The following is a 26,889-nucleotide window of genomic DNA, read 5'->3' as shown; positions in this document are numbered from 1 at the left end:
CGAATAATCAGCCAAGGAGGACAGAATTAGAGCTATTAACCTGAGACCGACAGCAGGTAGAGGGTACTTAATTTACGGGAATAACGAGCTCACACTGAAAGGGAAAAGGGCCCAGCGTTTAGCAGTAAGATGCTTAAGGAAAGGAGACTGAGAATGAACAGTGGGTATAATGAGGTCACAATGACGTGCGTTGGATCAAACTAAACGGCTGTTTTAAATCCGAGTCCATCGATCCCCGGATTGCGCTAAAACCAGATGGTGGCCATGCACCGCCCCCTGGCACAAACCCGCTTACCCCAGCGAAGTGGAACCTTACACCAGAGCCGGCCCCGCCCTCGCTCCGCCCCCGCGAGCAGCCCCCAGGCTCCGCCCCTTCCCGATCCTGCCAGGCTCTGCAATCGTTCGTAGAGATCGTCGCTTTGCCCAGGCGGTTGTGTAGATCCAACTGGAGGTCAGGCCCAAACCATGGCGGAAAAGACTCAAAAAAGGTGGGTCGCTGCCTGAGAAAAGCCTGTTCTGTCCTCTCCGCAGGGGTGGAACCTGTTCCTGGTCGCCTGTGGTGGGGACTTAGATAGTGTCTTAGATCCCGGGCGCCCGGCTTAGACGGTTCCTAAGGCCCAGACCTGGGCGTCCGCGGAGGGAGGGGACGACGGAGTAGCGGTAGAGCGGCCCGGGAAGGTATATGGAATGGGGCTGGGTTCTCGGTCCCTCCGCGATGTCTCCGGCTGTCCGCCGCCACGCGCCTGCGCGGAAGCGGTCTCGGGCGGGGCTGCGAGGGGAGGAGGGTGTTGTCCCCCGCCCCGGACACGGAGGAACTGTCCCCTTTCTTTCCGCTGCCTTCGGGGCTCCTGTAGCTGCCCTGTGTCCTCGACACACGTGGGAGTGCCGGCCCCTCCCCAATCCCTTCGTGCCTGTCGTGGGCGCTGTGTTTGTGTAGACGGGCTCCAGGGGGGCCGCGCCTGGACCAGAACTAGCTGCTTTGTAGACGCGTGGGGACAGGCCCTGGGGTTGCTTCTCCAGTGGTCTTACTGGCTGGGCACTCTGGGTGGAAAGGAGCGGCTGGGATGGGGACACGCTTAAGTTAAACTGTTGCCCACAGCAGCAGTGTTGAACACTCTCTGGTGATTCTCTCTGAAAAAGAAAACCGACAAACCTTGTTTTGGGTGCCATAAATTAACATTTAGGTTTTTCTTCTCTTTAGGCAGGTAATTGTAATCTTTTTCATAAGATAAAGAGGAAAGGAATATTATGCACAGTGTATAGTAGTGTGCAGTGGAGATGAAGGTGGTGTTGATTGTTGTTTTAATAGGTAGGTCTTTGGCTAAGCCTTCTGCCAGCTGCCTGTTTCCCCGTCCGCCCCATCACTCCCAGGTACAGTGAGGTCTACGTGGAGATATTCGGACCACGTTTTAATTGATCTAGCGGTGAGTTTAATTATTCCTGCCTCACAAAGTGTGCTGATTGTAACACACACTGCCTGGAGCCTCTTCCTTCTGCATAAAACTGAAGACAGGGCATTTTTGAGTTTCACCTGTTCTCGCTTGCCCAGGATAAGTTAAACGTTAGATAATACTTTTTTCATTAAAAAATCATAGCGAGAGGGAGGGTGAGGGAATGGAAAACTGGGATGGGAAATCATGTCTAAAATGAGATGTTTTATAGAGGTTAATTTATTTGTCCAGGGCTTAATAAAATTGCTTTTTTGAACACACAAACCAACTTGAAAAAACATTTACAAATGTTGATACATTCAAGGGCAGCATCATTCAGCTGTCACAGAAAGAATATCCAAAATGACAGGATGTTTCCGGGAAACTTTCAGCTAACAGAAAAGAGATGACTGGTGTTAGGATAATGATGTCCCGGAAATGAACTTTGCTTCAAGACATTTAAAGTCTCTGGGTTTCAGTTTCCTCATCTAGAAAATGAGAGGTTTGGACCATTTTCTGTTTTCTACTTCATGTTACTGAAGTTTTTTCTTTCTTCTATTCAGTAGAAAGGTTTTATATTTTCTGTGGTTTCAGCAGACAAGTAGTAACCCAGATGGATCATTTTAAAATTTTATTAACTTGTTCCTTGTAGAAAGTCAGTGCCTGTTAAAATGATGGGAGCAGACATAGCTGTGTCTAATCTCAACAACATTTCTTGAAGATAGACCCAGGGATTATTAGTTTTTGGTTTGATATTCTTTTTACTTAGAGCTTTAAAAATACTTTGTGGTAGGAAGGTTTGTTCACAGAAATTTATAGAAGAAAAATTCTTGCACGTCTTTTTTTAGTTTTTCACATCAGTAAGGAAGTGGTGATATTTAAAAATATTATGCATATACCTGGAGCTCCCAGCTGTGCTGTTCCTATATAATAAAAATATTTAAAATTTTTTAAAATATTTAAATTTTTTTTAATTTTTAAAAATTTTTACAAGTTTTTTACAAATGCTCATCACATAATCTTTCTGGTTTTTTTCTTTTTTCCTAGAAATCTTCCCTTTGAAGTCCTCTGTCAACTTTGCTCTCTAAGACTGATGCACAGCTGTTATCCTGATGTTTCCCTCTGTCCTTGCACGCTGGAGCCTCTGTTTCTAGAATCTGTCTTGTCTGCTGGTTTACTTTTATTTAGCTAAGTACATCCTTCATTAGCTTCATAATAAAGAGTGCATAGGAGATATTTTTTTTCAGTCCTTGCAAGTCTAAAAATGTCTTTATTTTCCTTCCTTAGTTGTTTGCTAGTTTGGCTGGATAAACAGCTCTAGGTTAAAAGTAGTTTTCACTGAGATTTCTGTAGGCTTTGTTTGCTGGTGTTGTAGTATCCAGTATTGCTCTTAAGAAATCTGATGCCATTCCGATTATTTCTTCCCCTCCGTGTGTGACTGTCCCACCCCCCCACCCCTGGAAACTTTTGAGGATCTTCTCTATAGTGTTCAAAATTTTTATGATAATGGTACTTGCCCATGGGTGTTTTGCATTCACTGAGTCCTTCCTGAGTGGAGATTGATAGCCTTTGTCCTGGGGAATTTTCTTGTGTTATTCTTTCATAGTTTATTCTCCACCAATATCTCTCTTTTCTCCTTTCAATATTACTTTTATTGGGATTACTTTTATACTTCATGTATTGGTCCTCTAACCGTCTTGCCTTTTCCCTTTTTTTTTTTACATTTTGTTCTACTTTCCGGGAGAGCTCTTTTTTTTAACCTCCATCCTTCTAGTGAATTTTGAATATTAGTCATGTTTTTTATTTCTAGGACCTCTTTCTTAGACTCTGTTCCTTTTTCATAGGCTTCTGTCTTGATTTATGCAGTAGTGTCTCATTTCTCTCAATTATAAGTGTTGTGTGTTTTTCATGTTTTCTTCTACTATCTGAATTAACTGTGTTTCCTCAAACTATTTTTTTTTCCTGTTTGTTTTGGGTTTTTTCCTTCCTAGTTGGAGGCTTCCTGGATGTATCTGATAATGGCCTTCTGTCCATTCTGTCCATTGTTAAGCATGAGAACAGCACAGCTGGGAGCTCCAGGTATATGCATTAGGCTTGTCCTCTGATGTGTTTCAGGGTAGAGCAAGTCAGGCAGGAAGCTGAGCTTTTCATTGAAGAACTCAGGATGTCTGGTAGTTTCTGTAGAAAAGAATCATCTTCTTATCTCCTTGCTGCCTGAAATTCTGTATGAGGCCAGGAAGGGACATGGGGAAGGGGTGCTGGTGGTCTCACTGTTGCTCTGCCCGTCATTGTCACCTGGCTTTGGCTTGATATCTTAAGTGCAGCGCCTCATGGAGGGGCCAGTCATCACCCGGCTGTGCCCCTGAGGATGGGGACGGGGGCAGACATCTGACAGCTTGGTTGCCTCACTTTTCTCCCCTTCCCTAGTACCTGGTGCCCCCAAGCTAAGCCTCTCAGTGACTCTCTTCCTACTGCTTACAGGCTTCTGAAAATCTTGACATCTTTCATCTGCTGTTACCTCCTCTCCCTTGCTCTTTGGGAATAGTACTTCTTTTATTCCTTTACTGTTGTTTTAGTGGTATTTTGAAAGGAGAGATAAGTTATCCATGTAGACCAGGGGTGGGCTAAATTTTTCTGTAAAAAGCTAGTATTACCTTGTTTTTATTGTTAAGGAGTACATGGTGTTCCAGTAAGCTGGTGGCAATATTCTGTTTCATTACCTCTCCCTTTTTATGGCTATCAAGGTTATTAACAATGTTTCACTGTTCTGAATAATATTATAATGACCAATTTGTGCATATATTTTCCTCCTATTGAATTCTTGATGATAGAACTCCAGAAATAGATTTCCTAGATCACACATTATGAATATTTTTATGATTCCTCATGTATATTGGTACAGTAATTTCAAAGAGGTGTCCTGATACTGCCACCAGAAATGTCCTAGTGTCTCAGTTAAATTACAGCTGCATCATTATTGGGTAGCTGTCATTAAAGGAAAAACAAAACACCTCATCACCCTGAACAAACTAATATGAGATAAGAAATGGACCAGAATATAACCATATTGAATATTCCAAGTATTCACATTTATCTCATAACACAGCCTTTCATTTCTTCCCTCCATTGACTTGTGTCATGTTTCTGCTAGTACGATATCAAGCATCCTGGGTGTAATATGACACAGAACAGTTATGAACAGTGGTCTAGAAATATTCTAACCCATGCCATTGTGAATATGGTGTAATCAGGTTATATTTGTGATAGCAGTTTATTTATTTGGAGACTGAAAGTAATGAGAAGTAATGCTAATGAAAAATAATCATTTTTTCCTTGGTTAAAGAGGATTGTTGCTGAAGCAGTGTGAGAAATGATTTGAAGAACAGAAAAACTGGTCTTAAAGGGAAACTAAGGAGTCTAAAATTCATTAAATGATACTTACAAGTTACATGAAAGTATTTTTAGATAAAGGGGGAGACACTTTCAGGGATTATGATTTGAGGGGGACTTTTTCAGGAAAGTGGATAAAGTTTCACCCTGATTATGGAAACATATCCAGGACTTCTTTAGTACCTGCCCTTAAGAAAATTTGATCAGCTATTGATTGATTGATTGGATAGGTAATGCATTTGTGTGATTCAAAATGCAAACAATTTAAAAAATGATATATAATGAAAAAAATCTTCCATCTACCTTTGTGTCCCTGCTATCTAGCTCCTCTCTCTGAAGGCAGTGAGTATTGATTGTTTCTTACCTGTTCTTCCAGAGATAGTTTGGAAATATTCAAGAAAATACAAATATTAAGCAGTTACACACTAGTACTACTGTACACATTGCACCAGTTGTAAATGATGCTCAAAAGTCATTTCAGGGCTTCCCTGGTGGCGCAGTGGTTGAGAGTCCGCCTGCCGATGCAGGGGACACGGGTTCGTGCCCCGGTCCGGGAAGATCCCACATGCCGCGGAGCGGCTGGGCCCGTGAGCCATGGCCGCTGAGCCTGTGCGCCCGGAGCCTGTGCTCTGCAATGGGAAAGGCCACAACAGTGAGAGGCCCACGTACCGCAAAAAAAAAAAAAAAAAAAAAAAAGTTCAGAAAAGCTGAATGTGCTAAACACTTAAGTATTTTATTAGAATGGTAAGGTTGTCTTGTTTAAGTTCATGTTACATATAATGAAAATTTTCAGTCATCAAGGACAAATTTTAAAAACATATGAATCTGTTTCAGAGTAAAACATTTGAAAAAATAAAACTTTGCAATAATATTTTTTAAAATCAAAGAAGTATCCAAAAAAGACATGAAGCACAAACAGAAAGTACCATTAAATTTGTTTATAGTATCTACTGTATGTTAAAAATAAGCAAGTAGGGACTTCCCTGGTGGCACAGTGGTTAAGAACCCGCCTGCCAATGCAGGGGACACGGGTTTGAGCCCTGGTCCGGGAAGATCCCACATGCCACAGAGCAACTAAGCCCGTGTGCCACAACTACTGAGCCTGCGCTCTAGAACCCGCGAGCCACAACTACTGAGCCCGAGTGCCACAACTACTGAAGCCCGCACGCCTAGAGAGAGCCCATGCCCCGCAACAAGAGAATCCACTGCTATGAGAAGCCTGCACACCGCAGTGAAGAGTAGCCCCCGCTCACAGCAACTAGAGAAAACCCGCGCTCAGCGGCGGAGACCCAACGCAGCCAAAGATAGATACATAATTAATTAAAAATAAATCAATAAATAAGCAAGTATTTTCATACATGAATATTTATAGAACTTAATGATATTGATATGAGTGAATCATTGCACTCTAGATTTCTAGTCCTTGCTGGTGGTGATACAAATATTTAAATATAAATATGATATTTACTGAAATGAGAAAACAATTTTTTGAAAAATTTATAAATCAAGGCTGTAACATGCAAGTCAAGAAAACTTCAACTGTTGTATACCAGGTTTTAGTAATTTACTTGAAATGCAAAGTTCATGTCTTAGAAGAAACTTTGATAGGTTTTGTTTATCTTGTAGAGCTAGAACATGGCAAGGATGTCTGGTTTCAACACTCTTCTACTTAATATCATACTGGAAGTCTTAGCCAGGACAATAAGGGAAGAAAAAGAAATAATATGAATACAAATTGGAAAAGAAGAAATAAAACTGTCCCTATCCACAGATAACAAAATTGTTTACATGAAACTGGTTTACATGGAAAATCCCAGAGAATCTATAAAACTACTTGAACTAAGTGGGTTTAGCAAGGTTGCGAGATACAAGGTCAATAAACAAAATTATTGTATTCCTATAAACTTGCAATGAACAGCTAGAAATCAAAATTTTGAAAAATCCACACAGATATAAAATAGAAATATCTAAAATGGTATTGTTATTTCGTAGAAACTGAGAGCAGATTTAACACCATGAATAATATCATTACTACTAAGAAAAATTATTAATGACTATGAGTTACTTAATGATTATCAGTTTAATGGGGAAGTCATTTGGTACAGTTCTTCATGTCAGCTCATGGCTCGGCTATGGTAGCATTTAGCTAGATTCAGCTGTGTCCAACAAAAGATCACAGCAGAATATCAAAAACATTAATAATTAATTTTTTGAATAATTTGCACTACAATTTATATCACTTGATCAGCAGTTTTATCATATACATAGAGAATAAATAGGAATATTTATAAATTTTAAATTTCTACATTGATTTCTATATTAATATTACATTGCTGCATTGTTAAATATTTTGAATGAACATTCTTTTTCCTCTTCTTTTTTTTTTTTTTTTTTTGCGGTACGCAGGCCTCTCACTGTTGTGGCCTCTCCCGTCGCGGAGCACAGGCTCCGGACGCACAGGCTCAGCGGCCATGGCTCACGGGCCCAGCCGCTCCGCGGCATGTGGGATCTTCCCGGACTGGGGCACGAACCCGTGTCCCCTGCATCAGCAGGCGGACTCTCAACCTCTGCGCCACCAGGGAAGCCCTCTTTTTCCTCTTCTTAACCAAAATACTAGCATGTTACTGTCCATCTCTGGCTTTGATTTTGTTGACTTAACAATGTAGCTTGGAGATCATTCCAACTCTTTACATACAGGATGATTCATTCTTTATTATGCTGTATATTCATAGTATACCATAATTTATTAACAGTTCCCTACTAATGAATATCTAGATTGTTTTGAGCTTTTTGCTATTTAGAAACAATGTTGGTGTTAAAAGAGTCCAAAGCCTCTTTTCCTCTCAAGCATTTTAAGAACGCATGATAAATAATTTTAGCTCAGGATGGTGTGCCACCTGAGAAGTTTACAATATGTTAAATCTTACAGTTTATTTTTCATTTTTCCCTCAATTTGTTTTAACCTTTTTCTCATTGCAGTGTCAAGATAGCTTCTATAACAGTATTTTTAAACTTTACACGTGATGAATGTTACCTTTTTTTCCTGCAGTGTGAAGATTGCACCTGGAGCAGTTGTGTGTGTAGAGAGTGAAATCAAGGGTGATGTAACTATAGGTAAGAAAATAGCCTATTAGTGTTGTTTCTCAAGAACTGTGATTTATTTCAGTGCTTTACAATTCATTAGGTATTATTTTCTATGTTTGACTGATGCCCTAATTTTATTGAGAAACAGTGTATTTCTCTAAGTGTTTAATATTTCTAAAAGAATTTAGTGTGATGGAGTCTATATTTAAACTCATGTCTGATAAACTAACAAGGCAATATAATAAAGTCATTTATTTGAGAGACAGCTACTGTGTACCTACTATGTGCCAGGCACTGTGCTAGCACTAGGGACCCAGCAGTGAACACAGCAGACAAAGGTACTGCCTTCACAGAGCTTACATTCTATTAAGAGTATAAACCACAGAGTCTGACAGACTTGGGGTAGCATCCTCGCTCTTAACCTACTGAGTTACCTCTGGCATGTCACTTAACCTGTCTCATTTTCCCCATCTGTGTAATTGTGTGTATCAGAATTAGGTTCAACTGCTTGTAGTGGTGGCTTACACGCTCAAAGGTTTACTCCCTTATGTAAAAAGCCCAGGGGTAGGCAATTCAGGGCCTGTCAGTTGATTGTCTGGGAACTCCAGCCTTGCAGGCCAGGATGTGATGGCTAGAGCACGAAGAGTGATCTCGGATAAGAAAGGGGAGGAGCGGAGACAAAGGGTGTACCTCCCAGTGCATCAGCTCCCCTTAAATAGTCTTCCTGAAAGTTCCACACGGTCTTTTGCCTTGGTCTCGGTCTCATGGACACACTTAGCTACAGAGAAGGCTGGGAGATGTAGTCTGAACTGGACACGTTGCTGCCCCCTTATTGGGTTCTGTTACAAGGCAAAAGGAAAGAATGGATGTTCAGTGGTAGTTAGCAGCTTTTGTCACAGGCAAAATAGGAGTGCCTCCCTCAGAGGTTTTTTTTTGGTTTGTTCTTTTTACTTTATAGGTTTTTGAATAATTAAAAATAAAAGAATATTTGTGGGGCTTCCCTGGTGGCACAGTGGTTGAGAGTCTGCCTGTCGATGCAGGGGACGTGGGTTCGTGCCCCGGTCCGGGAAGATCCCACATGTCGCAGAACGGCTGGGCCCGTGAGCCATGGCCGCTGAGCCTGTGCGTCCGGAGCCTGTGCTCCGCAACGGGAGAGGCCACAACAGTGAGAGGCCTCACGTACCGCAAACAAACAAACAAACAAACAAATAAATAAATAAATATTTGTGAAAGTCATTGCCCAATACCTAACAGATAGTAAGCACTCAATAAACGTTGGCTAATCACAGTGTAAAATCAGTGTAGCCTTGTTAGAGGTGAAGTCCAACATTTAAATCAAATGAACAATTTAACATGAGGCAACTTGCTTATATGAACATGATTAAATTCCCCCAAATGCACATTTTAGCACATTCTAGTTCTTTTACTTTTGTTTTCACTGGACATGGTGCCCTGGTAGCTTTATTAACGTGAGCCCATCTTTACTAGCCACTGTGTGTTGCTGGAGTGGAGCTTTCAGGGAATTAAGTACACTTGCAGAGAGAAGATATGCCTTGGTCCCTTATACTAACAGTATCTGTAAAAGAAAAACAATTTTTTTTTAATTTCAGTAAGTCTAAGCCTCCAGCCACTTCAGGCATCATGTCTTATAAAACCAGTTAAGATTGTGGCTGTATTGGGGACTTCCCTGGTGGCCCAGTGGTTAAGACTCTGCACTCCCAATGCAGAAGGCCTGGGTTCAATCCCTGGTCAGGGAATTAGACCCCACATGCATACCACAACTAAGAGTTCGCATGCCACAACTAAGGAGCCGGCAAGCCGCAACTAAGGAGCCTGTGAACCACAACTAAGGAGCCCACCTGCCACAACTAAGACCCAGCGTAACCAAATAAATAGATAAAGGAAATACAGCATTAAATTACTAAAAAGATCATGCCAGTATTATGGAACATCATTAGGAATTTGCCAGGTTGGATTTATTTAATTATAATATTTTAAATTGACAGAATTTCAAAGTTTAGGTGATGGCTCTTTCTTTCCAGTGCTGTATTAACTCTGTTAACTCTTAAACCACTTGCAAACTTTTTATGAGGAGAAATTATGATGGTCACATGTTTATCAAAATGTTCCTCTGCATTTTGCCTTTTTTTTTTTGGCCTCATGTGGGCTCTTAGTTCCCCAGCCAGGGATTGAACCCGAGCCCCCTGCATTGGGAGCACGGAGTCTTAACCACTGGACCGCCAGGGAAGTCCCTCCTCTGCATTTTTATTCTAGTATTTTTATGGTTTTCTTCATGATTCGAGGAATAACATCTAATAGTAGCCCACAAGGTGTTCTGTAATTAGAAGGAAAATAAGATTATAATACTTACTTTCCCTCTCATTTCTACTTCTTCCTCACTTTAAACAATAAATGTTCAGTATCTACTGTATAGTAGATATATAGATGGTGTAAGTGTCTCTACAGGCATAAATGTACGCACAGGTATACATATATGTTTGTGTGTGTTTGTGTGTGTGTTTCAGATTTGAAATAACAGGTCCTGTCCTTGCAAAGCATCCCTAGAATAGCAGTAAAGGCTTTATCCTGTGAAAAGGAGAGCTAGACCACTACATAGGACTGGGGCCTGGGGGTTTCAGGAATCAGCGCTCGCTTTTCTGTTCCCCCTCTGTCTTTTGTTCCTTTGTGCTTCTCCCCTTTGTTTATCCCTTTTATCCTCCTGCCTTCTGTAAATGTTGAAATTATGTAAAGAAATACAGTACTTAAATCTACTTTCCATGTAAGCTCATTACCATCTGATCATGCACAACTTTGATGGTTAAAATATAAAATGATTGTTCAACACAGATTTTCAGTGACGGATTGTAGCATAAGAAATGGTAATTTTTTTAAAACTAGGGATTTGAAGTTTATCATAGAATGGATCTAAGTTAATATTTGTTGGGTTTATTTTTGACCCAGTTTTTTAGAACAAGAAAATTTGCTCACGTTACAGAAACATCTCAATTTTTGAAATTAAGGAAAGGGGCTTCCAGTGGTTGGGAGTTTGCCTTCCAGAGCTGGGGACACGGGTTCGATCCCTGGTTGGGGAACTAGGATCCCACAGGCCTCGCGGCAATTAGGCCCACGCGCCACAACTCTTGAGCCCGTGCCCAAACTAGAGAGAAGCCCATGTGCTGCAGCTAAGGCCTGATGCAGCCCAAAAATATAAATAAATAAATATTTAAAAAGAAAATTAAGGAAAAAATTCAGAAGTGATATAGTTACCCAGTGTTCTATGTTACACAATTCTTATCTCATTTTCATTGTGCCTGTTTCTTATCTCTAATTTTATATATAAATATCGAAATTTTCCAGTATTGGTATTTAGTCATTTCTATCATGTTATATTTGGTATAAAATTATCTCTTATCTTTTGATACTATTAATTCATTTTTCTGATGTAATACATCAGATTAAAAAAGCTCCTGGGAGATATAAAGTTAAATCAAAGCTGAGAGTAGAGATAAGTTATCTGATTAAACCTCACTCTCCCTACCATGTTGTGTTTTTTTATTTTTAGTGTTGTGTTTTTTTTTGGGGGGGTGGAATTTTCTTCTTAGGGAAACTTTTATTTTCTTATTTATTTTTAATAATTTTTATTGGAGTGTAGTTGATTTACAATGTTGTGTTAGTTTCTGCTGTACAGCAAAGTGAATCAGTTATACACATACATCTATCCACTCTGTTTTAGATTCTTTCCCATATAGGTCATTACAGAGTACTGAGTAGAGCTCCCTGTGCTATACAGTAGGTCCTTATTAGTTGTCTATTTTATATATAGTGGTATGTATATGTCAGTTCTGATCTCCCAGTTTATCCCTCCCCCTCCCTTTTCCCCCTGGTAACTGTTTGTTTTCTACATCTGTGATTCTATTTCTGTTTTGTAAGTAAGTTCATTTGTACCATTTTTTTAGATTCCACATATAAGCAATATATGATATTTGTTTTTGTCTGAATTACTTCACTTAGTATGATAATCTCTAGGTCCTTCCATGTTGCTGCAAATGGCATTATCTCATTCTTTCTTATGGCTGAGTAATATTCCATTGTATATATATATACCACATCTTCTTTATCCATTCCTCTGTCAATGGACTATTTTTCAACTTACGGCTGTTTTTGTTTTTGCTTAATTTATCAGAACAACTAATGTAAGTCTTCTGTTACAGTATGAGATTTGAGCACTTAATAAGCTCTGTTTTCTGGCTTAAGTGGCAATGAATTTAAGTGTAGTTTAATTAATAGATTTTTCAGGATGTTTTACATAACTTATTCCCTTATCAGTTTTACTCTTACTAAATTATTCCATTCTGAAATATTTGAGGAGGAAAGTAATTTTTTTCCTTTGCTATATTTCAGTTAGTAGAATTTTAAACCTGATCTTCTGTTTTCCTAGAAAATCAGGTATTTGGTTTATCAAAGTAACTAGTCCGAAGCTTTGAAGTATTGTCCTTAACCAGAAACCCCTATGGCTGTGGCTCTGCAGGAACCTGACCCTTTCGTTAGAGGCAGCTAGGAAACAGACCTTGGGAAAAATAACAGCACTCTCGTTAATTATAATTTGGGTAAATAAGGTTTCATAGTATGAAGCCTGTTTTTAATTAGTTTGCCTTGATTCATGGGCCATGCATTATTTCCTGAAAATTTTTTTTGAAAGCTGAAAAACATGTCAGAAAGGTAGCTCTGAGCACAGTCCTGTAGTCCTGTTACAGGGTGAAGGCAGACTCCTGGGGTTAGGACAGGGCTTGGTGGGACATCGTAATGTGAAGGCAGAACTGAGTATAGTGGCAAAGCTTTGTGATGGAAGCACTTTGTCCCACTTATTCTGTCGTTCTTTCCATTAGAGTTTTTAATATAAGCTTCCCTTTTATTGTGGAAATCTTTTTTTAATTGAGGTAACATTGGTTTATAACATTATGTAAGTTTCATATGTACATTATATGGAAATCTTTTTCACTAAAGCAGAACAGTGGCTTTGACTTGAGAAATTCATTGAATATAAAGCAGTTCTTAAAGATACTTCAGCTTACAGGTCAAAGGAATTGTTTTCATTTTCAAAAGAGACCTTGTGGCTTTTGGAACTATTTATTGACATATGAAAATGTCCACAAAGATTGCTTTCTGTGGCAAAGATAGACAAGAAAAATGCCCTTTACTAAATGAGGGGAATGGAAATTTGATGCAAGGAATGTCTTTCTGGCTGGGTTGCGTCAAGCCCGGCCAACCATTTAGAAAAATAATTCATCAGCCAGTGAGGCAGCTCCGACTCTAGACACACTTATCCAAACAAGGAGATAAGCCAAATAGGGTTTCAGCACATTTGGTAAGAAAATATACAAACTGCCCCGCCAGAAAGAGCGCCAAGAAAGTTCACAGCAGCCTTTTAAAAAAAAACTTTCCATGGTGACAGATTTCTATTGTTAAAGCATTTTAACCTCAAGACCCTTCAGCTTGGTTTGAATTCAGACCCATTCTAGGTAAAAATGCTTCTTGCGTGCAGAAAAGTATGGAGCAGACTGTGCTCACATTCCAGTGTCTTGGACTAGTGCTCAGGTTGCCGGGCTGTCTGGTGACGACCTCCAGCGCTGCGCAGAGACAAAGCCTCACTCACCTAAGTCAGAAGGTTCCTTTAAGGAGTTCACCAAGTTTAAGTCTTAGCAGTCACATGTCTGCGGTTCATATACACATACTAACCTCTCTAGTCTCTGCCCAAAAAAGACCTACAAGAGGTTAAGGGAAGCTATTCAGTTTATTGTCACCCATGACCTTGTTGTTAACATCACAACTTGAAGTAGATAGTTTTCACGTTTCAAGTCATTTCAGCCCTGAACTCCAAGACTTGTAGTTTGGCAGTGCGGCCACCAGGTGGAGGTGTTGTCCTAAACACAGGTCTCACAGCAGCTGCTCACAGGTCTCATATAATGCTTTATATATATCCCAGGGAAAGGCCATCAGATTTATAACCAGTTTTCCAGTTACTTACTAACAAACTTATTAATAATGATAAAAACAATAACAATAATAAACACCTGGCTAAAATAGCCCCAGCATTATTTTTAAATATTGTGTAAGAAGACATGGGATTTGGGATTATTTAATTTTTAAAAATTTGTGCTCATCTCTTTGGGTTTCTTTTGTATAATTAACATGTATTATATTATTTTTGAAAGGGAAAGATGAAAATACCAATTGTTTTCAAAGCTGGACTTTAGAGGAACTTTTAAAGGAGCACAGGTCCCAGTGGTACTTTTGTCTTATTAGCCCTTTCTCAGGTAGCTTCTTGCAAGGCTGCTTGTTGTCAAAAGCTGCAGCCTGAGTACCAGCAGAATATCTAGTGCCTCTGGCTACTTATCCAGCTGTGGCAAAGGATCTGCTTTCTGTCACAGCCATGATGATCTCTTCCTCCTGTCAGATTTTTAATGCTAGCAATGGAAAATTATTCATTTTATTAATTATTAATCTTTTTCACTATCTTACAGTATGGTGAAGAATTTTCCTCCCTGGTTAAAAAGAGGTTTTACCCCAGTACCTGAGTATCAGGGAAGTAAAGCACTCCCTTTTCTTCTGTTTCTCAGACCAGAAGGAGTTATTTTGTTTACTGTGATAAAGTTCTTAGCTCTTAGTGTCAGGTTATGATGAACTTCCCATTTTGAAGAACTATGATCTCCTTTTCAAACATTATTTTATATAATCCACACTTCAGCCCAGTGAGGTAGGTTATCATACTCATCTTTTTATAGATGAGAAAACTGAGGCATTTGAGAGATTAAGCACATAGCCTTTAAGTGATAAAGGCCAGAGCCTGGACTTTCTAGACAAGGGGCGGGGTGCTAGCTGGGGCTTTAATTATAAAGAACCTAAAATAGAAAGATCGTGTCCCTTTATCATGGAATATTTTGACGTAAAATGTAAATCTGGTATTGTGCAAACTACAGATTTAAATTGGTTCACATGGCTGGAAGACCTGTAAGAAATTTCTCATTTCAAAGGAATCCAGTGTTTGTTTCAGAAATGTTTTAGCACCTCTCCCCAAAAGTGTTAACTTCTAAATGCCCCTTATTAAGGGATTGGTTAAATAAATTATGGTATATTCATATGATGTGAAATAATAATCAGCCATTAAAAAGAATAGCCAGTTAGATACTTATATGGAAAAATCACCATGACTTATTAGGTGAAAAAGCAAATTGCAGAGTAAGTGCTATTCCTTGTTTTTTTGAAAAAGTATGTGCTTGTAATTCGTATTTTTTCTCCTTTATTTTTTAACTTTCTAATGAAATATATTTTATATACAGTGATATTTACAGATTTTAAGTATATAGTAGTACTTAAGTCTGGAATAATATACTCCAAATTTTTAAGAATAGTTATCTCTAGGGAATGGGATTAGCAAGAGGAGAGAGGATCTTTCACTTTTGGCTTTGATTGAGGTTTTTCTAATGAGTATGTATTCCTTTTATAAGTGTGTGTGTGTGTGTGTGTGTGTGTGTGTGTGTGTGTGTGTGTGTTTAGCAAAGGAAAAAAGCACACGTGGTCACAGTCACAGTCGCCTTGAGAAGCTTCCCGGGGATCTCAGTGATCCCGTCTTCTATTCTGAAACCTCCTATCCTGAACAGGAGAATTCGCCAGGGAAATTGTACTTTAGTAACTGAGAATTTGGGGAGCCAGAGGTGACAGAAATAACAAAGCCACTCTCTGTGCATCCTTTGACTTGGGCCCCACCCTCTTTATCAATCCTGAGCTCTTCATTGTTAGGGAAAAAAATAAACTGCACCGAGATTCCTTCCAGTTTCTGGGCACCTGGAACGCCTCTTTATTTTAATACATTTTTGAGCAAACATGTTAAGTATTCCCAATTTTTAAGATAAACAAGCTCAAAAGGGCAAATATAGCACACATTCCTTTTTGTTTCCCTGTAACATACAGCCCTGCTTGTCACAAGCAGATAATGATTACTGAATAAATTAACAAGTTATTAATATACTTTATTAAAACAATAGAATACTGAATTTCATGGACAGTGCCATCTATCTGACTCCCCTCTTACTGTCAGCACTTCTGCCCACCCTCTCTTACTTTCAGAGTCAGTTACTTCCTGTCCGCTTCTTTACAGATAAAAATGGCCTTGGTATGGATGGGTGGGCGGGTGTTGGAGAGAGCGGCTGCCGCAAGAGATTCTGTTTTCTCACTAGTGGTTTCATTATCACCCAAATGCTAGGCCTATAGGGAGGGGATGTTACCGGATTTAGGCAGTGCAGTGCCTCCTTCACCCTGACCCGCCAATGGGCTTGATGAGAGCCCTTCCTGCCCCTCGACTTGAGGTTGGAGTCACTGCCTCAGGTCTCCTTTTATCAGAGTCGTAGGACTCCAGTAACCATGCTTGGCTCCTTCCTCTGCCTGCCGTTACCCCTTTCACCTGGTTAAAATCACATCCTAGACCAGTAGGGATGGTGACAGAGTAACAAAGCTAGTTAACAACGTTAACAAAGTAACAAAGACTAACAAAGGTAGTCTCCATATTTTCTAACTCTCATCTCGCCCATATTTCCTCTTAATCCCTTAATAAAAGGACTAATTTTGGGCTTCTGTGGTGGCGCAGTGGTTAAGAATCCGCCTGCCAATGAAGGGGACACGGGTTCGAGCCCTGGTCCAGGAAGATGCCACATGCCGCGGAGCAACTAAGCCCGTGCGCCACAACTACTGTGCCTATGCTCTAGAGCCCGCGTGCCACAACTACTGAAGCCCGTGCGCCTGGAGCCCGTGCTGCACAACAAGAGAAGCCACCGCAATGAGAAGCCCGCGCACCGCAACAGGGAGTAATCCCCGCTCGCTGCAACTAGAGAAAGCCCGCATGCAGCAACGAAGACCCAACACAGCCAAAAATAAATTAATTAATTAAAATAAATTAATTAATTAGCTAATTAAAAGGACTAATTCTGTAATGCACTAGCATAAGAAAGCACCACCATAAGCAAAGAGAGCCTTACCTTTATGAGGGAAAGGAAGGAAAGGAATTAATTTTTATTGCTGGCTACGTGTCAGAATACTATGTCTACAAACATTATTTCATCTAATTCTTAAAAGAGCCCTGCAAGACTGTTATTATCACCACCCCCATTTCACCGCTGAGATAACAGAGGCTTCAGAACAGAGGGTGAGCCAGGGCTGTCCGGCTCCAAAGCGTGTGCTGTCTCCACTCACCTCGGCTTGAGATTTGGCACGAACGGCAGTGATAACATTTGTAATGTGCCTAGTGTGGTGCCTGGCACCTACTTTAGGAAACGTTCCTCCCAACAGCCTCCTTGGAAGCGCAGCCTTCAAAAGTAATTTCTTTTCACCATACTTTTAACAGGACCCAGGACAGTGATCCACCCTAAAGCACGCATCATCGCGGAAGCCGGGCCCATAGTGATCGGCGAAGGGAACCTAATAGAAGAACAGGCGCTCATCATAAATGCGTGAGTGAGACTCTTACAGGTGCTCGAATCAGGCGCCACGGAGAGCGTTTCCATTCATTTCAGCCCCATCTCTAGGGACCTTTTACAACTGACATCTGCAAAGCCCACTATTTGAGAACTAGGGAAACACTAAGCATCTTTTTCTTTTTTAAAATAATTAATTAATTAATTTTTAGCATCTTTATTGGAGTATAATTGCTTTACAATGGTGTGTTAGTTTCTGCTTTATAACAAAGTGAATCAGCTATACATATACATATATCCCCATATCTCCTCCCTCTTGCGTTTCCCTCCCTCCCACCCTCCCTATCTTACCCCTCTAGGTCGTTGCAAAGCACCGACCTGATCTCCCTGTGCTATACAGCTGCTTCCCACTAGCTAGCTATTTTACATTTGGTAGTGTATATATGTCCATGCCACTCTCTCACTTCATCCCAGCTTCCCCTTCCCCCTCCCCGTGTCCTCAAGTCCATTCTCTACATCTGCGTCTTTATTCTTGTCTTGCCCCTAGGTTCTTCAGAACCTTTTTTGTTTTGTTTTTTTAGATTCCATATATATGTGTTAGCACACGGTATTTGTTTTTCTCTTTCTGACTTACTTCACTCTGTATGGCAGACTATGTCCATCCACCTCACTACAAATAACTCAATTTTGTTTCTTTTTATGGCTGAGTAATATTCCATTGTATATATGTGCCACATCTTCTTTATCCATTCATCTTCAGCATCTTTTTCAACACAAGTAATTAGTAAATGAGGAAAGCAAAGACCAGAGGGGTAAAGAGACTTGTCCAAGGTGAGATAGCTCGTAGGTGGATGACTAGAATCTCCGAGTCTCGGTCTGATAATCTTCCCCTTACGTATGACAGCCTCTTCTGTTCCTGAAGCGAACGTTTCCTGAGGACACCCCCAGTGGCCCAGTGCTGTGCTCACTGCCTCAGATAGTCTTTCAGTTGGATGTCTTGGTTCTGGCTACAATGTTATTTCTCATACCCAGACATGTGAACTTAAATCTGATATATATTTTCATATGCTTTGAGGGATAACACTCAGAATTATATTTGAAAAATTGGGGGTTCTAGAGGCAATTTTTAAACTTTATAAAATATTAGAACATGTACATGATCTTAGTGAACTAGACTATAATACCTGTGAAATTTTTATAAGCATTTGTAAAGCTTTCTAGGTAAAATTTTGGCAGGAAATTCAAGCTTATACCTAATTTATAGCAACACTGTATGGAATTTTTAATAAAGACCTTGGGAAAATACTTAACTGTGATAAAGAGATTGATTTCTCTTAATGCTTACTTAGGATTTGGGAGTTTCTTACTATATTAAGCAGTTTCTTTTTAAAATATATTTTGGCACTTTTAGTGTAAGTCAATTAACAAGTTATATTCTGCAGTAACTCAGCTGTCAGAGATAAAGCACTGTTTTTAAATGGCTTTTTCCTCTTAGACCACAAACATCTTATGTTCTAAATGTTTCAGCTATCCACCTAACAGCATAAAATGATTATTTTATGTGAATATCTGTTTACATTTCACAATCTTGAATGATTATTAAGAAAGGGAATTTTTCAAGTTAGGCATGATTTTGATTCCATTTCAACAAGCCGAAAGTCCTAGCCAGCATCTTTTCTACCTTGTCCTGGGAAAGGCACACTGGGCTTTGAGTTTAAAAAATAAACAAAGAAAGGCTGACCTTCTGTACACACCTATGACTTCTTTACATTTCAGTAGTTCTTTTTCAACTCAGAATAAAGTCTTCTGCAGCATAGAGGATAAATAATTCACTTGGATTAAGAAATTACTTACATCGTTACATGTATTAAGCTTGATGGAGGTAAATTGAGAGAATGAACCCAAATTCCAAAACAGCAGAATTGCTTACTGCACTGTTAACTTGTTGATAATTTGTCTCTCCTTTTTATAGTCACCCTGAAAATATCACTCCTGATGCTGAAGATCCAGAGCCCAAACCTATGGTCATTGGCACCAATAATGTGTTTGAAGTTGGCTGTTGTATCCTTTGCCATAATTTAAGATAAATCATTTCCAGCTGTCTTTTGGTACCTAAATCTCCTCTGTAGAAATTGTTGTAATTTATCTATCAAATACTTACATTATATATATATAATTATTTTTAACACATAATATAATTGTATGTAATATATGTTATATATTATGTAATTTATATTATGTATATATATAAACATATATAAACTATGTTTTTAGGACTAGGCCATCCAGCTCTTTGAAAGGACTTATTTACAGTATAATCCTCTCTGTTCCATTGAATAACCCGAGTAAAAGAAGTATGCTGTTTTCAGGTGTGCATGCATGCACACACAAACTCACACCTTTAGGAGCCATCTTGCTCCTGTTGCTACATCTTGTTGGTAGGTACAGTGACTGAGCGGCAGCAGACATGAAATAGAGTAATGTTGGCTTCGGTCCTGGTTTAAGAACCACACTCTGTCCGTTTGATTCCTATATAGTTTTAGGTTGACAGTATGTTGTCTGATACAAGGAAATGGTGGATGGAGATGAAAATATTTCATTCTTTGCATTTTTCCCCCCAAGTGTCACCAGTGTCTTTGCTGATTTCATACTCTAAAAAGATAGTAAAATCTTTTCAAGATGTCAGCGAAACCTTATTTTATAATAGAAACTACTTGAAGGAGAAAATCTAAAGGTTTAACAATAGCAAAATATTTAAATAAATTAAACTGCAAGCATAAAATGGACCACTAGAACCATTAAGCAGTCATTTATAATTATGTTTTTAAAGATTTTTGATGGTATGGGATAAGGCTTGCAAATGGAAGTGAACCGAATAAAGCGAGCTACAGACGTTTATACGGTTTGATTTTGTACAGTTTGATTTCCAGTTATATAAAGGGAATTATACATATTTACATAAAGATATATCAAGCCATTAACAGTGCTACCCTTAAGTGATTGGGTGTTAGTTTTCATTTCCTTAAAACAATTGTGAAAATATGTTACTCATAAAATCGGGGTATAAGGTGCTCATTCCTTTAAAAATATAGAAGACATTTATTTATACTTGAGATATTTCTATATAAAGATTAAAACTTTACTTGCAGACTGCCCTGGGCAAGGAGTTCTGGCCAGGCCAGCCTGCGTGGCCCCTCCCATGCCTCTGTCTCTGCCCCAGTGCAGGATAAGGACAGAATGAATTAGTAGGGAAGAAAGATGAACATATTCACAATGTCTACTTAACTCTGGCTTACAGATTCCCAAGCCATGAAAATAGGAGATAATAATGTTATTGAATCAAAAGGTAAGTTATATTTGGAACTTTATTGTGAAAACTGATTACCTCCTTTCTCTTTGTGGTGTTCCAGAAAACAACCTAAGTACAGACCACGGCAAAGCGGTGTGCTTGGAAGGAAGGCGTGGTTGGAAGTAGGCTAACACAGCTATGAGATGAATTCTTTGCCTTTAAGGAACCTAATCTAGTAATGTGTTTCATACATTAATTTAAAATTCTAGCTATGTACATTTAAATCAGGATTGAGTTAAACCATAAACTTCAGGTGAAAGATTTGAAAAAAATTTCTCCTAAAAACTAGTGTCTGACTTCCCTGGTGGCTCAATGGTTAAGAATTGCCTGCCAGTGCAGGGGACACAGGTTCTAGCCCTGGTCCGGGAAGATCCCACATGCCACTGAGCACCTAAGCCCATGCGCCACAACTACTGAGCCTGTGCTCTAGAGCCCGTGAGCCACAACTACTGAGCCCACATGCCGCAACTACTAAAGCATGCGTGCCTAGAGCCCATGCTCCACAACAAGAGAAGCCACTGCAATGAGAAGGCCATGCAACACAGCAAAGAGTAGCCCCTGCTTGCCACAACTAGAGAAAGCCCACGCGCAGCAACGAAAACCGACCGCAGCCAAAAATAAATAAATAAATAAATGATTTTTTAGAACCAAAAAAAACTTCCTTCCTTCCTTTAAAAAAAAATTAGTTTCTCTAGCAGTTTGCTTTCTTGAATTTCAGGACTGCTTTCCCCTAGCCCATCAGAAACAAACATAAGCTACTTTATCATAGGTGGGGCAATGGGGCGTGTAAGTCACCATCACTGCTGGGAAGCAGCTCCAAGAGCTTGTCCAGAAAGAACTGGAGTGATAAGACTTTTTTAGAATAGTGCCTTTCCTTTCTTGGTCTTGACTGGCATGAAAGAAAATGTTTTCTTTATAAAAAAAAAAATTAGGCTTTTTGTTAATCTGCATAATGGTTTTTATTTAATTTGGATTACCAGTTATGATGATGATGATTCCCACTGTCATTTTCTATTTATTGTATGCTTACTATGTGTCAAACCTGTGCTTGACACTTTACGTTTACTATCTCATTTATTCCTTACAGCAAACTATGAAGTGGGATGGTCTCCATTTTATAGATGAACTTGCTCAGAGAATTTACAGTGACTTGCCCAAGATTGCACAGATAGCAGCAGAGCTCTGTTTTGAATGCTCTTGATACTAGTCTAGTGCCTGCCTCTGCGCTGTACAAACTCTGGACTAAAGTGATTTCTTAATATTTTTTTAAGGGCAGTTTGTATTTTTAGACTTGCATCATCTTAGGAAAAAAAATAGTGTTCTAGTCATTGAATGTCTTACATGGTAGTTCTCTCTGTGTCTTTCCTGCAGCGTATGTAGGCAGAAACGTAATATTGACAAGTGGTTGCATCATCGGGGCCTGCTGCAACCTGAACACGTTTGAAGTCATCCCTGAGAACACAGTGATTTATGGCGCAGACTGCCTTCGTCGGGTGCAGACTGAGCGACCACAGGTACTAGAACCTCTCTTTTAAAAAGAGTCTTTTCCAGGGCTGCTAATTTTCCCAAAATACCACATAATTGTATTAATGGGGCAGCAAGTCAGCTGTTTAAAAAGCAAATAATTAAAATAAAACATGAGAGAAACGTTCCTAAAACTATAATTTCTTTGTAATTATTGAGTCCTTAATATCAGAAATATGTCCAAAGATGACAATGACACATTGATTATGGGAAAAGAAAATCCAGGGATATTATTCCTAGTCTTATGTATTTTCACTGGAGGTGCATCACCAAGCCTTACAAACTATATGGATTTGCTCCTAAAAATACCAACCTTCGAGGGTAAGGAATGAACCTACCAAATTTATACTGAATAGCCAACTTGGGTTCATCTATTAGTTTACTAACATAGATGCCTTGAAAATAAGCACAGCTTGTGAACATGCAGGTATATTTAGATATTTTCCTGTCTTACGAGAAATTGTCCCCTCCTAATAACCAAGAATAATGGGAAGTGTGTATTGGGAGTTTCACATTAGAGTAGGAGATAAGTAAGATAGGGCATTTGGGACTTCCTTTGGACAGAAGATATTCTGATTGAAGTTTGGAGCCTCACTGTTTGGCACACTCAGTATATTACCCACCCTCCTTCCCTTTCCCCAAAGAAAGTATTTTTCAAGACATTTAGCACTTTTGCTTCTTAGCCATATTTTATCAGAAATTAAAATTCCAGTTCTTTCTGGGTTATTGTAATGCTGTAATGTTTGGCTTTTATTATTATTACTATTATTATAAGCAGGTATTACCTCTATAGACCAAAAAGGAAATAAGAACAACTCCAGTATTTTTTCACTATCTTTCTGCATAACAGCAAAACAATTGAAGAGGGAGAAATGAAGCTGGAGTTGGGTTAAGGGAGATTAGAATTAAGTGAGCAGGAATATCTGAAGTTTAATACATAATGGTGTGTATGCAGCTCTGTTTTCCATTATCTTGCTGATCGTAAGGATCATGTAGAGGTCCTTATTATAGAGGATTTACCCAGACTTTTGGAAACAAAGTTCTTAGGGCAAGGGCCTAAAAGTCCGTAATTTTCACAAGTACTCCCAGTGAGATTTACAGTGAGGGAAGTTTGAGCAAAGCTGGTATATGAAGAGTGAAGATCAGGTGAGTATCACAGCTGTGTGCTCTGAAGGTCGTGTAGAAAGCAGTGTACTCGGGGTATTTTACTTGTGTTGTCCACTATAATTGGAACTTTTTCAATTCTTAGAGGCCAAGGTGAAATCTACAAAAGCAAGGTTGAAAACTGATTAACATACATTTTTATATGTAAAATTTTTTGGCTTTTTCTTATTACCAAACTTAACGTATGTTCATTGTAAATTGAAAAAACAGAAGCAAAAATAAGTCAGTGAATGGGATCCACTGCAGGGGCACAGGTTCGATCCCTGGATTCCTGGTCGGGGAACTAAGATCCTGCATGCTGCATGGCAGGGCCAAAAAAAAAAAAGTCTGAAAATCACCTGTAATCCCGTGACATGGTGATAATCATCTCTACCTGATACTCTTTGCTTTCTGCTGGTCAGGTCTTAATTCTCTTATCTTTTTAGCCCCAGACACTACAGCTGGATTTCCTGATGAAAATCTTGCCAAACTACCATCACCTAAAGAAGACTATGAAAGGAAGCTCAACTCCAGTTAAGAACTAAGAACAATATATGACATCAAGATAACATTTGTCTTTGACCACTGTCTTTTGAAAGAGCCACAGTGTTTATGCACTCTTAGCAGTCCGCAGAATAATATGTGTTGACTTTATCTTGTAAAATTGAGTTAGAGAGGAAAGAAATGGGTTTTCATTGTAACTGTCCTCTATAATTTATATAAAATGTATTATTTTCTGATGTCCTTGTCCCATTTCTGATAATTTACAGATTTCTTATTTTGTGTTGTTTTGTTATGTAAAATGTTGGCCATGAATTTTAGTTATATAAAAGACTACCCATGATAAGAAAGAACATATTGTTATGTATTTATATTCTAACATTTACTAAACTAAATAAAAATGTTGATGACAGGACTTTTAGTGAATATACTTTAATCAATTTTTCTACTTGCATCAACTCTCCCAAAATAGCCCTTTTAATTTTTATTGTGTACTAGCTATATATTAAAGCTAATGTGGATTTGTAGCTGTTTAAAATTTCAGTGAAATTTCAGCAGCTATTGAACTAATTTAGACTTCATTTTGTTTCCAAGAAAAAGATTTGGGTTTTTTTTTCAGTAAAACAAAAGTAATCAGGGAAAGATGTATTCAGTAGAATACAAAATCAAAAAGAATGGTGTCTGATGAAAATGACAAGTAAAATGACCATTGAGTGGTATTCTTAGGTTTCTGAGAACAATGAAACTAGAAGAGATTTTGATATATTTATAAATGTATGAAATTATTTTGGCATATTACTAATCACTAATTATCGACCTTGTCATAATTCTATTTACCTAATTACATAATGGGCAAAATATTGAGGATTTTATTGTAATTCCAAGTTTTTTTAATAATTCAAGTGCATACATTTAATGGGACGTACTTTTTAACTTTTGAATCAGTAGATGTTGATTAATACTAAGACATTAAATGCTAAAATATTTTCTCTTGAAACTTTTTTTTTCATTGAAGTATAGTTGATTTACAATGTTATGTTAGTTTCAGGTATACAGCAAAGTGATTCAGTCATACGTATATATGTATTCTTTTTCAGATTCTTTTCCATTGTAAATTATTACAAGATGAATTTTTAATTGTGGATAGTAAAAAACTATTTTTGAATTTCTGAAACTGACTGGTACAAATTAGCCTTTGTTCCAGTTGTGAACGACTTGATTTTGGTAAGAATATTCATGACTCAAGTTAGAAAACTGTACTACTACATATAGTGGTTTGAAAAATGAGAACATCACATAAATGTCCTGTTTTTGATAACTGCTCTTTATTCATTTTTCAACCCCTGGTGATCAACTTAGGATTTTGTTGATCATGAAAATTTCTAGATAAAAGATCAGAAATTACAAAACTGCCCTTGAAATGCTGTACCAGTTCTGAAATATTATCTCTGGACAGGCTCTGATATGCTAATAAATGCCCTGTGCTCCAAACTATACAGGTAGTATGTGAGGACAGCAGTGAGATCCCTCCTGAGGACTTGGTAATAAGATATCCCCAGAGAGTCAAACTAGTTTAATCATCATGTGAGAAGAGCCTCAACGTTTCCCAGGTACACTGTGGCTTTTAATCACTATTAACTCATTTGAGGAAAGAAAATGTCAATTTACCAAGAGTTTAGAGAAACAAAAGTGACAGTGTGAATATAGTGTTAACCCACGGAGGGGAGGTGCTGAATCCAAGAGATGTGAGCCATTCAGTAACCAGAGGTGTTCTCTACTTCCCATAGTATCAGTTTATGAAGACTTGCTGTGGCTTGGGAAGAGCATACCTCAAGACTTGCCACTTTGTCCTCTAACTGCAAGCTTAACTGAGCCACCTTCTGATTGCCGATATGGACTCTAAGCTGTTATTCAGGAAAAGGGGCAGCTCTGTATGAGAGCATCAGAATTCCATTCCGCACATAGTAAACTTAGAGAAGCTTTCTGATTTATACATCAGTATCATGTGAATTTAGTTTGTGTAGTTCTGCCTCCATGTCCGTCAGTTTAGTCTGTGAGTTTTGAATATTCTAATAAAATAGTTTATGATCCTTCAGGACAGAGAATCAAAGCCCAGACAGTTTATTGCAGTCTTTACTCTTTGGGACTTCTCCATAGCCAGGCCCCCAGCCTTCTCCTGGTGACAGTCTCTGTCTCACTGAGACCGCATTCAATACTCAAACTTCAGCACAGATATTCTAGGCAATTATGCTAAGTGGTAGGACAAACCCTGACATGCTGATGACATAAAAAGTAGCAACTAAGCAGGGAGAAGAAAGAAACCATTTTATCATCGCAGTTTGGTGATAGTTCTTGGGTCAAGATGATGGGTTTTCACCAGGTGAAGTGTCAGGTCTAGAAAGGGTACTTTTTACCCTGCTGTCTTCTTCATCCATTAACACACACTGTAGGGGTTTATCTATGCAGTGTAGAAAATTACCCTAAAATATAGCAGCTTAGAACAACAGATGTGTATTATCTTCTTGCGTGGTTTCTTCAGGTCAAATCTAGGAGCGGCTCAGCTGGTGGTCCTGGCTCAGTGCCCCTCAGGTTTCACTCAAGCCAGACTGCAGTCATCTGAAGGCTCAACTGGGTCTGGAAGGTCCACTTCCAAGGTGGCTGCCTCACATGGCCATCGGCAGGAGGCCTCAGCTCTGCACACGTTGAGCCTCTCCACATGGCTACCGAGTGTCCTCGTGATGGGGCAGCTGGCTTCCCTCAGCTTCCTTCAGCTTCTCCCAGATCCAAGCAAGGAAAGACCTAGTCTCTAATGTTGCACACCACCACTTCCATTGCATTTTATCTGTTAGAAGCAGGTCCCTAAGTCCATCTCACACTCAAGGGGGGGTGATTAGGTGCTACCTTTTGAAGGGAGGAGCATCCAAGAACTTCTGTTCATGTTCTAAAGCTGCCAGCATACACACGCATCATTCCCACCTGGGTTCCTCCCTAGTACACCATCAGC

The 26,889-nt window shown here is 39.1% G+C and overlaps 1 protein-coding gene across 1 annotated transcript; it reads left to right on the top strand.

Annotated features, from left to right (window-relative positions):
- Positions 1 to 350: 350 nt before the first annotated feature.
- Positions 351 to 24,300, top strand: DCTN6 (dynactin subunit 6). The gene is made up of 7 exons (XM_004277147.4): positions 351 to 488; positions 7,870 to 7,934; positions 17,299 to 17,404; positions 19,341 to 19,429; positions 20,667 to 20,714; positions 22,089 to 22,231; positions 23,831 to 24,300. Exons 1-7 carry the CDS (start codon positions 466 to 468, stop codon positions 23,927 to 23,929), a joined length of 573 nt encoding a protein of 190 aa, XP_004277195.1. The 5' UTR covers positions 351 to 465; the 3' UTR covers positions 23,930 to 24,300.
- The last annotated feature ends 2,589 nt before the right edge of the window (positions 24,301 to 26,889 follow it).

The sequence above is a fragment of the Orcinus orca genome, chromosome 21 (assembly GCF_937001465.1).
Source record: "Orcinus orca chromosome 21, mOrcOrc1.1, whole genome shotgun sequence".
Taxonomy (NCBI): domain Eukaryota; kingdom Metazoa; phylum Chordata; class Mammalia; order Artiodactyla; family Delphinidae; genus Orcinus; species Orcinus orca.
This window is presented reverse-complemented; position numbering and strand designations above follow the sequence as displayed.

Coding starts and splice junctions, on each gene's coding strand:
- DCTN6 (XM_004277147.4), top strand. CDS start 466: ATGGCGGAAAAGACTCAAAAAAG. Junction 7,935..17,298: donor CAAGGGTGATGTAACTATAG/GTAAGAAAATAG, acceptor TACTTTTAACAG/GACCCAGGACAGTGATCCAC. Junction 22,232..23,830: donor TGCAGACTGAGCGACCACAG/GTACTAGAACCT, acceptor TTATCTTTTTAG/CCCCAGACACTACAGCTGGA.